We start from the raw sequence: 15,152 nt of genomic DNA, 5'->3' as shown, positions 1-15,152 counted from the left end.
AGACACGGAGGTCGGACAAAAGGAAGTCGGGAGAAAAAGGATGAGACGGCCAATACGGAGGTCGGTCAAAAGGAGGTCGGGCGAAAAAATATGAGATGGCAGACAGGGAGGTCGGACAAGAGGAAAGTGGGCTTCTAGGGGTCGATTTGAAAGAAAGGTTTGTTAATTGATCGCTTAATTAAGCGATCTGTTAATCGTCTGATCGATTGACCGGTCATTTGGTCAAATAGTAGTTCAGTCGCTTGAAAGGGCGGTCAGTTGGTCGCTTGATTGGGCGATCGATTAAATCGTCTGGACGGATGCTTGTTCAGCCGATTGAAAGGACTGGATAGTGGTCGCTTGATTGGGCGATCGACTAAATCGTCTGGACGGATGATTGTTCATCCGATTGAAGGGATTGGAAGGTGGTCGTTTGATTGGGCGATCCATGAATCGTCTGGACGAATGGTTGTTCAGCCGTTTGAAGGGAATGAATGGTGGTCGCTCGCGTGGGCGATTTATTAGTCGTTTGGTCTAGCGACCAGTTAGTATCTAGATTGGTCGGTTGGTCAATCGTTGGGTTATTCGGTAGGTTCATTCGGTGGATGGTCCAGACGATTTCTCAGTTGAGTGGTGATTTATGATCCGTCTGAAAAGGCGAAGGTTGTTTTCAAAGTTATAGGGTTGAGCAAACGGTTGCTAAATATAAATGCGACCAAAGACAGTTTTTTAGACGGTTGTAAACACGAGGAGGTTTATTTGTCAATTATAACTGGTAGTGCACGATCTGATAACTGACTTAGAAGACATATAAGAGGGGGTTCACAACTGGCAAAAAGCATCTTCAATCGACATCAAGTTCAGTGAATTTCTTTTGGGGATCACCATTTACTTTTATAGTTTGTAGTAGTTATTTTTTCTATTTTGTTTATGTATCGTACAATATCTAGGGATTCTTAAATCTTAGGCATTTTATTTTATCAAATTCGAAGATAATCTCTATTTTCGAGTTTTACTTTTTATTGTTGAAAATCGGCATCAACAACGTGAAAATTTTTAAACTTAAGGTTTAACAATTATTATTACTCTCCCGTCCCTTTAAATTTTTTTTTTTTTATTTTGGTCCGTCCTATAAGAATATTTTACTAATAAGGATATTTTAATCATTTATACATTTATTCCTACTATATATTATTATAATACTAATATACATAAAACTTCGTGCAAAAAGTAAATGGATATTTACTCAGATGACGGAGAGATTATTTATTTTAATGGTTTTAACTTTCCATTTTAAAAACACCCCTTTGGGACGGGAATATTATTTATTTTAATGATTTTAACTTTCCATTTTAAAAACACTCATTTGAATAAGAGTCATTTGTTTTGTCTGCGTATTTTGCTGATTATTAAATAATTGAAAATTTATTTTAAAAAAATACTAAAATTACTATAGTATAGTAGGATCATATTCATTGATTTTCACGTCGTAAATATATGTGTGCATATTTCTCAAATATTATATTAAATGATTATTTAAATAAAATAAATAAATACAATTTATGTTTGAGTGGTGATTTTTTTAAAGAATTTGAGGGTTTTTGTTCTTTCAACATTTTTTTTCTCAATACATTTCTCATTATATATATTTTATATGTCTTAATTCAAATTATATTTTTTTATTGATTTCGTATGTCATACTTCATATTATCAATTTTCTATTTCAAAAAAAGTAATTATACAGTAAATCAAAATATTATGAATTTTTACTTAAATTACAAATATATCATTACACATACAATTGTCTTATACATAAAGTCAAATGGAGGGTTCCCCAAGGCGGATTGGGGATTCCCATAGAGAATGGACAAAAATATCAAAAACTCTTGTACACTTCCACTAAATAATGAAATACTACTCACTCCATTCGCCAAAGTTATTTTCATTTTTCTTTGTAGTCCGTCCGTTAAATTTATCATATTACTAATTTTGGCAAAGTCAGCAAATCAATATTTAATCATTATCCTTTATTCAACATTTATTTACAACAAATATTACTACCTTTATTACATTATTTATCTTTATTTACTTTAATTTCGAATTAAATTTTTAAAAATACTTCAAACTACTTTTCTTACTTTTATTATTTTTTTAATAAAATATTCATTTTTTTTAATATTCGTGTCGAACCCAAATAGACTAATTTTAATGGACGGATAAAGTATTATTTCTTAATCACGGTTAGCTTGCAATTCAATATAAGGTAAAATATTAGCAAAATAAAATAAATATATGGCAACATCTCATTGGGTTGGTGTTGGAGGGGCAGGACACACATGGGCCGAGGACCTCAAGCTGGGTACTTTCAAGTTCTTTGAGGATATAGAGTTTGGGGTAGGAGTGGGAGGAATAAAGTTTTAGAATTCACTTTGAGGATTAAGAAAATCACTTATTAAATTTACCAAATACTTTATGAATTAGCCGTCATTCCAACTTCCATAGAGTTTCAAAGTGAGACCGAGGAATCCGTTCATATAGAATAGGAACCTATGTTTATGGATCAAACTCGAAAACATATAGTTCAAGAGCCAACGCAATTCTGTAGACCCACTAAAGAGCGAAGAAACGTCATTCCGAATAATTATGTGACATTTTTTCAAGAAAGTGAAAAAAATGATGGCATGACTGAGGATGATCCAATCAATATTTATCATGTCATGAAGGGTCCTAATTCAGATAATTGGGTCAATGCAATGCGTGATGAGTACAACTCAGTACAAGACAATAAAGTTTGGGAACTTGTCTTATTGCCATAATGTGCAAAACTCGTAGGTTGCAAATGAATCTTTAAAACTAAACGAGATGCAAGTGGTAACATGGAGATGTATAAAGCACGTCTTGTAAGTAAAGACTATATTCAGAAAAACAGGATTTACTATAAAGAGACTTTCTCTCGGATTTTTTTTCTCTTAAAGACTCTTTTAGGACAATCATGGCTCTTGTGTTACAATTTGATTTAGAGCTTCACCAGGTGGATGTCAAGACGGCGTCTCTGAATGATGATATTGATGCAACGATCTATATGGTACAACCAGAAATTTTTTAGGTCGGTGACCCAAAGCAAATTATTTGTAAATTAAGAAAACTCATCTATGAGCTTAAACAAGCGTCTCGATAGTGATATCACAAATTCCATCAAGTAATTCTCTCATATAATTTTGAGATTAATGTTAATGATTGTGTTTATCACAAATTTAGTCGGAGTAAATTTATCTTCTTAGTTTTGTATATGGACGACATTCTGCTTGCGACAAACGATGTGTGCATGTTACAAGAAACTAAGAAATTTCTCTCGAGTAACGTTGAAATGAAAGATCTTGGTGAAACATCTTTTGTATTAGGGATCCAGATATAGCGTGATAGATCTCAGTGTATTCTCGGGTTATCTCAAAAGAGCTATATTAATAAGGTACTCAAGCGATTCAACATGCAGTAGATACCATTGTAGTTAAATGAGAGAAATTAAGTCTCAGCCAGTGCCCTAAAGTAAATTTGAAAATCAAGTAAATGAAAAAGATCTCATATGTCTCAGCGTTGGGAGCCTCATGTATGCATAAGTATGTATGCGTCCAAATATTGCATACATAGTTGGTGTGTTAGGCAGATACCTCAGTTATCCAGGATTGGATCACTAGAATGTAGCCAAAATGGTGATAAGATACCTAAAGAGAATTAGTAATCACATGCTCACATATAAGAGGTCAGACCATTCGGAGATTGTTGAATACTCTGACTCCGATTTTACGGGATGCCAAGATAGTAAGAAATCTACATCTTGCTATGTTTATATATTGGTTGGTGGGGCCATTGATTGGCGTAGTGCTAAATAGACATTTGTTACCAATTTCACTATGAAAGCTAAGTTTGTAGCGTGTTTTGAGGCATCACAACATATAATTTGGCTTAAGAATCTTGTCACAGGGCTACGAATCATTTCAATGGTTGAAAAATCTATCAAGATATTTTGTGACAAAAATTCAGCCGTTGAATACTCCAATAATAATAGGAGCTCGTCCAAGTCAAAGCATATTGACATTAAGTTCCTAGTTGTGAAGGAGAAGATGAAAGATCATCATATTTCAATCGAACATTTAGGGACAAAATCTATGTTAGCAGACCATCTAGCTAAAGGTGTAACATATAAGGTCTTCCACAAGCATACTGCTCATATGAGTATGTTACAAATCAGAGAAGCTTCACTCTAGTGGGAGTATGCATTTATGTTATTTTGTCGTGTACTCGGTATTTGTTTAATACTTTTTGATCATTATTTCAGTTTCTGATGTTTTGGTCATTATCTTTAAATAATTTACGATCTCATTCAGTTTGGATCAGTAGAAAATTGGCATGCTCATATCACACTTATGTAATTTTCTCTCTGCACGTTACATGTTTGATCTATATTATTTGATTACAATGATATTAGTGATTACTGTGAGTTTAGTTGTTGATAAGACGAATGCTTATTTAATCATATATTGTTGTGATTGATGGACAAGATTCTTACAAGTCGTGTCTTATAAGGACCGTAAATTGAGCTCATAAAGAATACTCATTCGGACATTTACTAGATCCAGTGGGAGATTGTTGGATTTATGATCAAATATGTGTATCGAATATATTGTTGAAGTCATTATTTTATTCGATCATATTATTTAAGTGATCTAGTTAACACAATTAATTATTGACCGATGGGCTTGATATTTATGGAATGAAAGTGTAGCTACCCATATACTCCCTCCGTCCAGTTAGAAAATATACATATTTTTATTTTGGGACGTCCAATTACAAAGTAACAATTTCATTAAATACCTCATTTTTCCCACAAATACCCCTACTTTACATCACATCATTACTTTTATACCAAAAAAGTAAGGGCAAAAATATCATTTTACTACTTTTACCTACCCACTATAATTAAAATACTATTATTCCTTAATCTCCGCGCCAAAAGTAATTGTATACTTTTAGCTTGAACTGAGGTTGTATAATATTAATATTTTAGTGACATGAAATTAATAATACTATTAATTAAGGAGATAATTGTAATTACAATTGTGTTTGCCCTATATATAAATAGACTAGGATTAGGTCCTTGGAACAAAGCGTCGTATAAAGATTTCATTCTCTTGTAATTTCTACTCCTCACCGTCAATGATAGAAAAGAAACCGACATTCTAATCTTGGAAAACACATCCCTTTAATCGTCTAATATTCGCATGTGACTTCATCTTCAAGTACGCTATCCCTTGAAGCTTGGGCAATTAACTTAACAAGAAGGAATTGCATTTTCTTAATAAGAGGATTTGATTTCAACTATTAATGGAAAGAAATAATTCTTATCTTAATTGATGAGATTTCTCATCTACTATAAAAGTAATTTATACATAGCATTTTATATCATTTTTTCTTATTTGAAGTTTTTCTTTAATATATATTTCTGTCATTGTTTAGGAAATTTTCTATCTAAAGAAAACTATAAAATTTGTAATAGGTATTTTGAATCTTGAAATAAAAAATTTGGTCTCTTTTTTGGTTTTGGGCTAATGGTGGATCCATTTTGGGTTAGGGTTTTTATTTTTGTCATGGCCTAACGCAATTTGTATTGTCTTTGCGGAGAGGTTTGGGTTTTTGTTGAACCATCGGATAATTAGGGCTGTTTGGATTTGGGCTTATTTGTTGGGCTAAGATCAGACTGCATTGTTGAGCTTTTTATTATATTGGCCCGTGTGTTGTACTAAAACCTATATTCATTGGGCTTTGTTGGATTCTAAGCTCCCTCGAACTTTTGATTTGGTTAATTTGTTGGGGTTGATTTTTGTAAGTGTTATCGTGGACCTTTTGTAAGATGTTTATATATATATATATAATATTAATTCATGTAGGTGGTTTTATGAGATTTTTTAATTTTTTTGTTAGATATGATAAGTTATGTTAATATTATAAAAAATAATATTTTAAATTAAATATTTAATTTTTATAAGTGAATAAAATATATATTATGTATTGTATTAACTGATGTAAGTACGTCCTTAGGCGCACTTTAGTTGTTGTAATAGCCTAGTCCCTTCTTGTACTTCCCTTCTTGTTCCATTATAATAAATTATACTTTCTTCATCTCATTTATTATGTCCACATTTTCGTTTATGTTCGTCTCACATCTCATGTCACTTTCATTTTTTAGAAAATGATTACACACCTTAATCTAATTTTAAATTTTTTATTTTGAAATTTTTTAATTTTAATTAAATTAATTAATTATTTTAATTTTAATCTATAATAATTTATATTATAGGATAATTATTTTTATTAATACATTGTTAATTATCTATTAATTATACTTATCATAAATTTTCGTGTCTACATTAACAAAGACATCCAATGTGAAACGGATGCAGTATTTAAAAAACACTTTGACAAAAAAACAAAAAAAAATATAGCTTGCGAAATGAAAAATAGCTAAATATTGTACTCCTTGTACATTTGTTTTTAGTTCCAAGTCACAAATATATTTCCATTATCTACAAACGATAGAACATCTCCACATTAATCTTTTTGCGCTTAGAAATTTTAGTTAACTAGATTAAATTTTATTTCGAAATTTCATGGACTCACGTATATATATATATATATATATACTCGTGCTTGAATCTTCTCTTTTTATTTTATTTTATTTTATTTTTAAGTTCAAGCCGATACTCATCGTTCATCATCGGAAAAAATTATTTCTTTCGTTCGGGAGAATTATATCATACTTCTTTTTTATCGCCCGCTAAATTTATACATAATTTATTTATAGTAAACAATTTATCTACTTATAATTTCACTACTTATAATTTAACAACAACAATAATAATATTTTATAATGCACTGACTTTACTTTTTACCTATAATACTTTTACATTAAAATATTTCTCCCTTAGTTTCAGAAAAATAGTTTTATTGTTGACTATGAAATTTAAAAAATATTGATATTATATTAGTAGTCGGTAGAAAATACGAATAAAACAATATCTTTTTGCCTTTATAAGTGTGTTAGTTTAAATGTATGTTTATTTATGAAAATAAAACTATTATTTTAAAACAAACAAAAATGATAAAACATTACGATTGAATTAGGACGAAGAAAATATTATTTTTTAGTCTCCATGCCTCGATATTATGTCATATTTAGAAGGAAGGGAGAAAGTATTATTTAAGTTATCTTTAGACTACAACACAAAGCTATTATTAATTTGCAATCTAGAATACATATTATCTCTAAAAAAAAAAACTAGCTATCACTCTTCAAGACTATTAGCTTTATTCAACAAATGCTACCTTTCTTATCAAATAGTCCCTCATTTTGAATATAACATCACAGTTACGGTAAACATATAAATTTAAAAGATATATAATTAATAATTAATTAAAAATATATTAATAAAAATAAGCATAGTATAATGCATATTATAAATTAAAATTAAAATAATTAATTAATCTAATTAAGATTAAAAAAATTATAAATTAAAAAATTTAAAATGTATAATATTTTATATATAAAAAAAAATGATATAAAATGTAGGGAGTACAAAAATAAAAACCGTAAATTATATGTAGGACTAAGATAGTATGTTCAATTAAATGGTAAATTTATAAATTAACTATTCTTGTTGTTTGAATTTTTTGCTATTATTATTAATTCAATATAGATCTCAGGCTGAATCCATAAGAATCAGCTGTGCTGGTAATAATCATAACCCTTAATTTTATTTATTTTTTTATAATTATTATTATAAATACAAAATTAGTGGTTGAGATTATATTAGCAATGCTGAATTGAAATATAATCTTAGCATATGATCCATAATCTTATTAATTTAGGGTGTGTTTCTTTTTAAGAAGAAGAAGTTAGAGTATTTGAGTTTTGATTTTGATAGAATTTAAGCCTTCACATGAATTTGGAATTTTGTGTTTATTTAGGTTTATATATTTGGTTTTGAGTTTGAAGAATTTTAATATAATTGTATAAATGTAAATTATATTAAATTAGTAATTGTATAATTTGATTATTAAATTGTGTTATAAAAGTTTTATTATTTATAAATGAGATATATATTTTATTAAATAATAATTCTTAAATTAATCAAGCAATTAACTTATTGAAATTTTGCGGGGCCCCTAACCTAGCCATGCAGAAATTGTCGGATAAATTTAATTTTATGCTCGTACCAACCTACACAACAGTGCAAAACTGAAACAAGTAAAAAAAAACACACTATTAAAATGTCTTAAAAGTTTTGCAACTTATATATATATATATATATTTTGTTATTCCTCTAAATACAATCTATAAAACAGTTCGTGCAATTTTTCAATAACAAAAAGTAAAATTCGAAAATAGAAATTATCTTCGAATTTGATAAAATAAATGCCTGAGATTAGGAATTCCTAAGCACGGTAGGATACATAAGTAAAATAAGAAAAATAAAAACTACGGACTGAAAAAGTAAAGTGGTGATCCCAAAAACAATTCTCTTGAATTTGATGTCGATTGAAGATGATTTCTCAGAACAGACATGAATCCTTAAATAACCCTTCAAAGAAACGGTTTGAACCGCCGTCTGGTCGGTTACAGCAACCGCTGTCAACCGCCCACCAGGTCCTCCTCTGTTGACACGTATGTTAACCGACTCACCAACCGTTCGCGCCAGTTACAGCACTCAAAAGGCTCGGCCGACCGCCTCTGAAAACCTTACCGCCTTAAATGGGCGGCTGGCCCGACCGGCTACTCAACCGCCCAAAATAACCCCTGACTCCTTAAACGAACCGCAGGCCAACCGACCAATCCAGATACTAACTGGTCGCTTAGACCAAACGACTCATTGGTCGCCCAATCAAACGACCACCATCTGGTCCCTTTAATCAGCTGAAAAACCATTCGTCCAGACGATTCCTTGATCGCCCAAAAAGCGACTACCACATAGTCCTTTAACTCGGCTGAACAACCATTCGTTAACACGATTCATTGGTCGCCCAATCAAGCAACCACCATATGGTCCCTTCAATCGGCTGAAAAACCATTCGTCCAGACGATTCATTGGTCGCCCAAGCAAGTGACCAACTGACCCTTAATTCGCCCGACCAATTAACAGACCTTTCCTTTCTTCCGACCTCTTTTTGACCGACCTTTGCATCAGCCGTCTCATTCTTCTTCACCCGACTTCCTCTTTCGACCGACCTCCGTATCGGCCGTCTCATCTTCTTCTTTGCCCGACCTTATCCTGTCCGACCTCCGTGTCTGCCGATACTTCTTCTTTGCCCGACCTTATCCTGTCCGACCTCCGTGACTGGCGATACTCCTTCTTTGCCCGACTTTATCTTGTCTGACCTCCGTGCCCGACCTTATCTTGTCCGACCTTCATGCCCGACCTTATCACGTCCGATCTCCGTGCCCAACCTTATCTTGTCCGACCTCCGTGTATGCCGAATCATTCTTCTTTGCCCGACCTTATCCTGTCCGACCTCCGTGTCTGATCTTATCTTGCCCGACCTCCGTGCCCGACCTTGATGCAAATTATTTCCTCCGTGTCTGCCGAATCATCCTTCTTTGCCCGACCTTATCCTGTCCGACCTCCGTGTCTGATCTTATCTTGCCTGACCTCCGTGCACGACGTTGATGCAAATTATTTCCTCCGTGTCTGCCGAATCATCCTTCTTTGTCCGACCTTCTTTTGCCCGACTTCTGAGCTTTTAGCTTATATTCAAACCCATTCAGAATCCTACTGCCATTATTATTATTATTATTATTATTATTATTTTTTGTAATCGACAAAAACTATTCAAATAAATAAATAAGTAACAAACTTCTAAAAATATATATATTAAAATTATCGGAGTTTAAGACATAACATGCTAAGTGAAATAAAAAATATGTGTTATTTATTCATACTTAAAATGTGTCATGTATACATATATATGATGCGCATTATTTATAGTAATGTTATATGCTATATATATATATATATACAACATAGGAATCCACATACGCTATCCTTCGGGTGTGATTTGAGTAAATCTCCGACCGAATCTAATAGTTTGCAAACTATACTCGACAAGAAATGCTATGTGCTATCTCTTTTTTATTTTTTTTTAATAAAGTGAGAACCCGCAGTCGCTACCCGAAAGTGCGGACCGGGTAAACCCTCTGCCGAACCTAATATCCTGCAAACTAAGCCCGACAGACAAGTTACACTAGGCGAACCATGTGTGACAGGTGACCTGAGGCGTCGAAGTCTGAACCTATGACCTCACAGTCACACGTCCAACCCCTACACTACGCCACACCTAACCATCTTTTAACATACAATGTGTTGTTAACCGGTTTGCCGTCGCCCAAAATTATACTACTACTTGAAAAATCATGGCCTAAAAGTAGCACAATTATTTTACAGAGCAAGTATAACTATTTTTCTTACCAGCAGGCTTTCATCTACTAATTAATTACATATATTCTTTACATTCAAGTTTGTGTTTTTACAAGAGGGAGTGAATGAATTGAACTCAATTCAGACATCATATCCAGGATTCAGTTTCTGCTGGACTTCCCCATAGCTCTCCAACTCTTCAACATCATCAGGGCTCCCCAGAAACAGCGGCAGCCTTTGGTGCAGCTTCACCGGCTGCACCGATAATATACGGTCCTTCCCGTCCGACCCTCGCCCTCCTGCTTGCTCCGACAGGAAGCTTAGCGGATTCGCTTCGTACACCAGCCGCAGATGATCCCTGGGGTTCATCGCAATGCCGCCATACAACAAAGTCCGGTGGAAATCCGCAACAAGAGAGCATATGTATCGCGCTGAATACTTCTTCGGATATTCGCCCTTCCCTTGTCTCACCGTGTCTATGTATCGCCTTAGCCCCTCCGGCCAGTCAAAGTATCGAGCATCATTCACCGAGTATATTTGACCTGGAACAACATTACCATTGCTAAATAGGTATGAAAGCCATTACTAGTAGAGTAATAAAATTGCATAGATGTCGAGCTTGTGCAAACATGTGCAGATCATACATATACTTATTATACCAACTAGCTGGCAATGGGTCGTGAGTTTTTAAACGGGTCAAATTTTCCTATCGAAATAGACCTATTTATTTAAACGAGTCAGAAGAATCGACCTGTTCAAACCTGACTGACCCAAAAAATGACATGTTAACACGTTTAATAATTTTCTAAATAGGCTAAAAAACCCCCGAAATCAACCCATTTACCCATTAAAAAGAATTTACAATTTAAAATCCACAAATTAAACAATAATACTAGACAAATAACGACAATTCGACAAGACACAAGTAAGAAACATACACCAATAATTCACTAAACTTTAAGAACATAGATATTCATCCATGAATTAATAATATAAAAAGAATTATTAGATTAATATTCTTCTATATATAAAATAAATATATTAATTAATATTAATATATAATAAACGAGTTGTTGTATCGGATTCGAATTGAAGGTTTCAACCATAAATCGACCTGTTTACTATCATGCAGGCTTTGTGTTGACCTGCATACATCTAATGTATACATAATTAGATCAAAATTTTTAACCTAAATCCAATTATTTCATGTAGGATTACCTTGTCATGTTAGTTTTTGCCGGCTCACATCCAATGGATGTTAGATCATAAAAAAACATACAAACAACTCTTCAGTCTAAATAAATATGGCTACACAATTCAAATTCAATACATCTCTAATATCTTGTATGCCATAAGGATATTAACTACACACATATATCATCTAATTAATTTGGTTTGTTTGGTTGTGGTTTGATATTAATTTAAAATAAGATATTCATTTGAATTTTTCTTTAAAGAATATTTTAATACAATGTTTTGTGAGATAGAAAATATTTTAAGTGTAAACTGTGTGAGATGATTAATGGTATTTGTACTTCAAATCACAACCGAAAAAGTATAAAATAATTTAAAACAAGTATCGACACTATAAAATAATTTAAAACAAGTATCGACACTAAAATTTAGCACGTTACCGATATCATTCAACGATCAAACGAAGACATTATTCCCTGTATAAAAGATAAACAGCACAGATCAAATCAAAGTTACCTCGAGGAGGAATTCTTATGTTTGGGTGTGTCATAACAAAGTCTCCAGTTGAATGGTCGAGAGTGAATCCATGTGTTCCTGACCCAAAACTCGTGCACAAAATGGTAGCCGATGAATAAAGGACATAGCCAGAAGCAATAAGCTTAGCTCCACTCTGGAGGGAATTGAGTGTAGCCTTATCCTCAACTGGAAGATGATCAAGTTCCACAAGGCGCTTGTAGATGCCAAATATCGTCCCGGTAGGAATAGAGGCGTCAATGTTCCGTGAACCATCCAGAGGATCTAAAACAACTACAAAAGGGCCATCATCAGACAGCCAAATCGGAGCATCGTCTTCTTCTGAAGCCATTACTGCAACTTTTCCAGAATTCTTCAAGGATGATAATATAATTTCATTCTGCAATGCAAAGCAAAAATATATTATTGTCATTTGGTGTAGTCGAAGCAAATGTCAGTTCCTTCTACGACGTCCACATATGTACAACTTTATAATTCAAAGATTAACAAGATAGTATTGCTTACATCTTTTTTGTTATATTCATTAAGCTCACAAATAGATCTTTACAATTGAAAGTGATTGAGATCAAGCTGAATATATTATAGCATTAAACTACTTTTACATACAAAAAATAAACATAAAACGTCGGCAATCTTTTGAGTATCAAAGTTCTTTTCTCCCGGAGCTACCATGAGCTCAAGTTATGTTCCACTCAATACTCATCCCTAACATGGCAAGTGCAAAATGAATGATAAGGTAGGTATTCAAGCCACACAGTTTCGATTTCAGCCTATTCCCACCAATTGTCCGAATTGATTTGCTTGAACAATGATTCTTGAGAAACTATGTTTATCGGCTTCAGCATCAAATTCTTCAAAAAAGAAAATAAATCTACTCTTAAGCCCTTAGCATGTAGCAACTCTGCTTCAAAATTAAAGAAAACAATCTCATGTTTCACTACACACATTTATTTGTTCGAACTAAATAATCCATGGCAGCACTTCCAGCTACACGAATCCAATCAGGAGTCATAATCATTTCTAATTAATAGAACACACAGATTCGAATCCCCATTAAAAAATCCATCCACTCAATCAGCAGCAAGCAAGTAATTCTACATATCCTATACAAGCCAGCGAAAATTTCTGTTACGTAATAGACAAAGATGTGCGAGAAAACTAACTGCGACAATGTCAAGTGGCTTAGGGTTATCCCTCTCACCGCCACTGCCTGTTTCGCTGCCACTGAATTGTTTACCCAGGCTGGAATTGAACGGCGACGCCACAAGCGCAGCGATCCTCTTGCAAGCATACTCCAGGTGACCGTACAGCACAATCAATTCGTCTCCGACGTTTTCGCCCCCTCTTCCCATGTAATCCCTCAATGTCTGAACCTTAATTCCGCCGCCGCTGCTACCTGAATTAAAGGCTGCGCCTACTCCGGAAGGTAATCCGGCAAAGGATGCCATTCTTCGGATGGGATTTGGGTGGGAATTCAGGAGATAGGGAAGGAAAAGGGGCGATTTGAGAGGAGAGATTGGAATGGGAACAGAGGGTGCTGTGATGGCGCCGATGGATATCATCGCGGGGATGACTCGACGATGATAAATTGTAAATTCAAAATTCGTCAAATTTAAACAGATAATAGATATCTTAATAAGTGAATATTACTCCGACAGTCCGCCCAATATGACGTAATTCACCACAAATTTATTATTTTTATTATAATAAATAATACTACGTCCTTCCCATATCTATCCTTTGTTATTTTTATCGGTATTATATTAAAATAAAGTAAAAATAAATGTAAAAAAATAAATTAATCCTATTAGTATTATATGATATTGTTGAATTTTTTGATCCAATTAGATCTACCATAATATAAGATACATACACCTAATTATACAGCTCACTTTAGACCCTGGCCCCGACCCATGACCCGCACCCACCTTTGGATCCGTGACCGCCACCCTGAACCGCATTCATACTTACCTACCCGGACCTGGACCCGCGACCCGTGACCCGATCCGCCTTGGATCAGCGTCTTTTGCCTCGACTTGATCGTGGCTGGCCATTGTGGATCTACATCCTGGCCGTCCGTTGCTTATTACCTTGTACATAGAGAGAGAGTTCGTCTCTCATTATTCACTCACAATCCTCTTTACACTCTCACCCTCTCTAGCTTGCCTCTCTCTCGACCTTTCTGTTTGCATTCCCAGTGACTTTTTCCGGCGGTTTCACGGCGGTTTTCGGTGGCGCTTTCCTCCTGTAACTTGTGGAGGTTCTTTGGCGTGGTGTTTCACCCCCTGTTTGTTGTTCGTAGTCGCAAAGGGCTCGTTCAACCTTTAGGCGTTTGTATTTTTGTTTGTTTCGCCTTGTATGTTCTTGAGGGGGTTCATTTTTGCGTGAATTGTGTGTTTCGGGCCGGTTTAAAGTGTGTAGTCGCTAGTTAGGTGGATTTGTGTGTCGATTTAGTGTTTTGAGTGGTTAGGGGCTGAGCCTAACCAAAACTAGTCTAATATTTGTGTTTTTACTCGATTTCGTTAATAAAACTTTAGATCTATTTCGTATTTTCCAATTACAGATATAAAAGGAATGACATTTGTGTAATATATTATAAATTGAAAGTGTATTTTTAATGTTAGGTAGACAATACAATTACTAAAAATAAAATGAATACTTTGTTATGAAATAGAGCAAAATAGAAAAATAGAAAAATTGTTAAAGGACGGAGAGAGTAATAAATTTTTTTATTACTTTCTCCGTCATTACATTGGCCACAAACTTTTTGACTCGATTATCAAAAAGTGATGTAATAAATAGTTAATTATTTTATGTTTAAGTGATGTGATAGTAAACAATTATGTACTAGTCTAGAGGCTTCGTTGGAAGTTGACAAAAGAATAGAAATAATAGTAATAGTAGAATGTAAAAATTAAAATGTCCTTGATTTTTTGAAGATTTTTAAAAAATACGCTAGAGTAATAAGTATGAATAATT

General features: G+C 33.6%; 1 protein-coding gene across 1 annotated transcript; it reads right to left on the bottom strand.

The window, feature by feature from the left end:
- Positions 1-10,378: 10,378 nt before the first annotated feature.
- Positions 10,379-13,777, bottom strand: LOC127252389 (fructose-1,6-bisphosphatase, cytosolic). The gene is made up of 3 exons (XM_051276544.1): positions 13,337-13,777; positions 12,156-12,552; positions 10,379-10,987 (listed from the first exon to the last, which is right to left on the bottom strand). Exons 1-3 carry the CDS (start codon positions 13,733-13,735, stop codon positions 10,587-10,589), a joined length of 1,197 nt encoding a protein of 398 aa, XP_051132501.1. The 5' UTR covers positions 13,736-13,777; the 3' UTR covers positions 10,379-10,586.
- Positions 13,778-15,152: the final 1,375 nt, after the last annotated feature.

The sequence above is a fragment of the Andrographis paniculata genome, unplaced genomic scaffold, assembly GCF_009805555.1.
Source record: "Andrographis paniculata isolate CXL003 unplaced genomic scaffold, ASM980555v1 Contig46END, whole genome shotgun sequence".
Taxonomy (NCBI): Eukaryota; Viridiplantae; Streptophyta; class Magnoliopsida; order Lamiales; family Acanthaceae; genus Andrographis; species Andrographis paniculata.
Note: the sequence above shows the minus strand (reverse complement) of the source record. Positions and strands in the feature narration are given on the sequence as shown.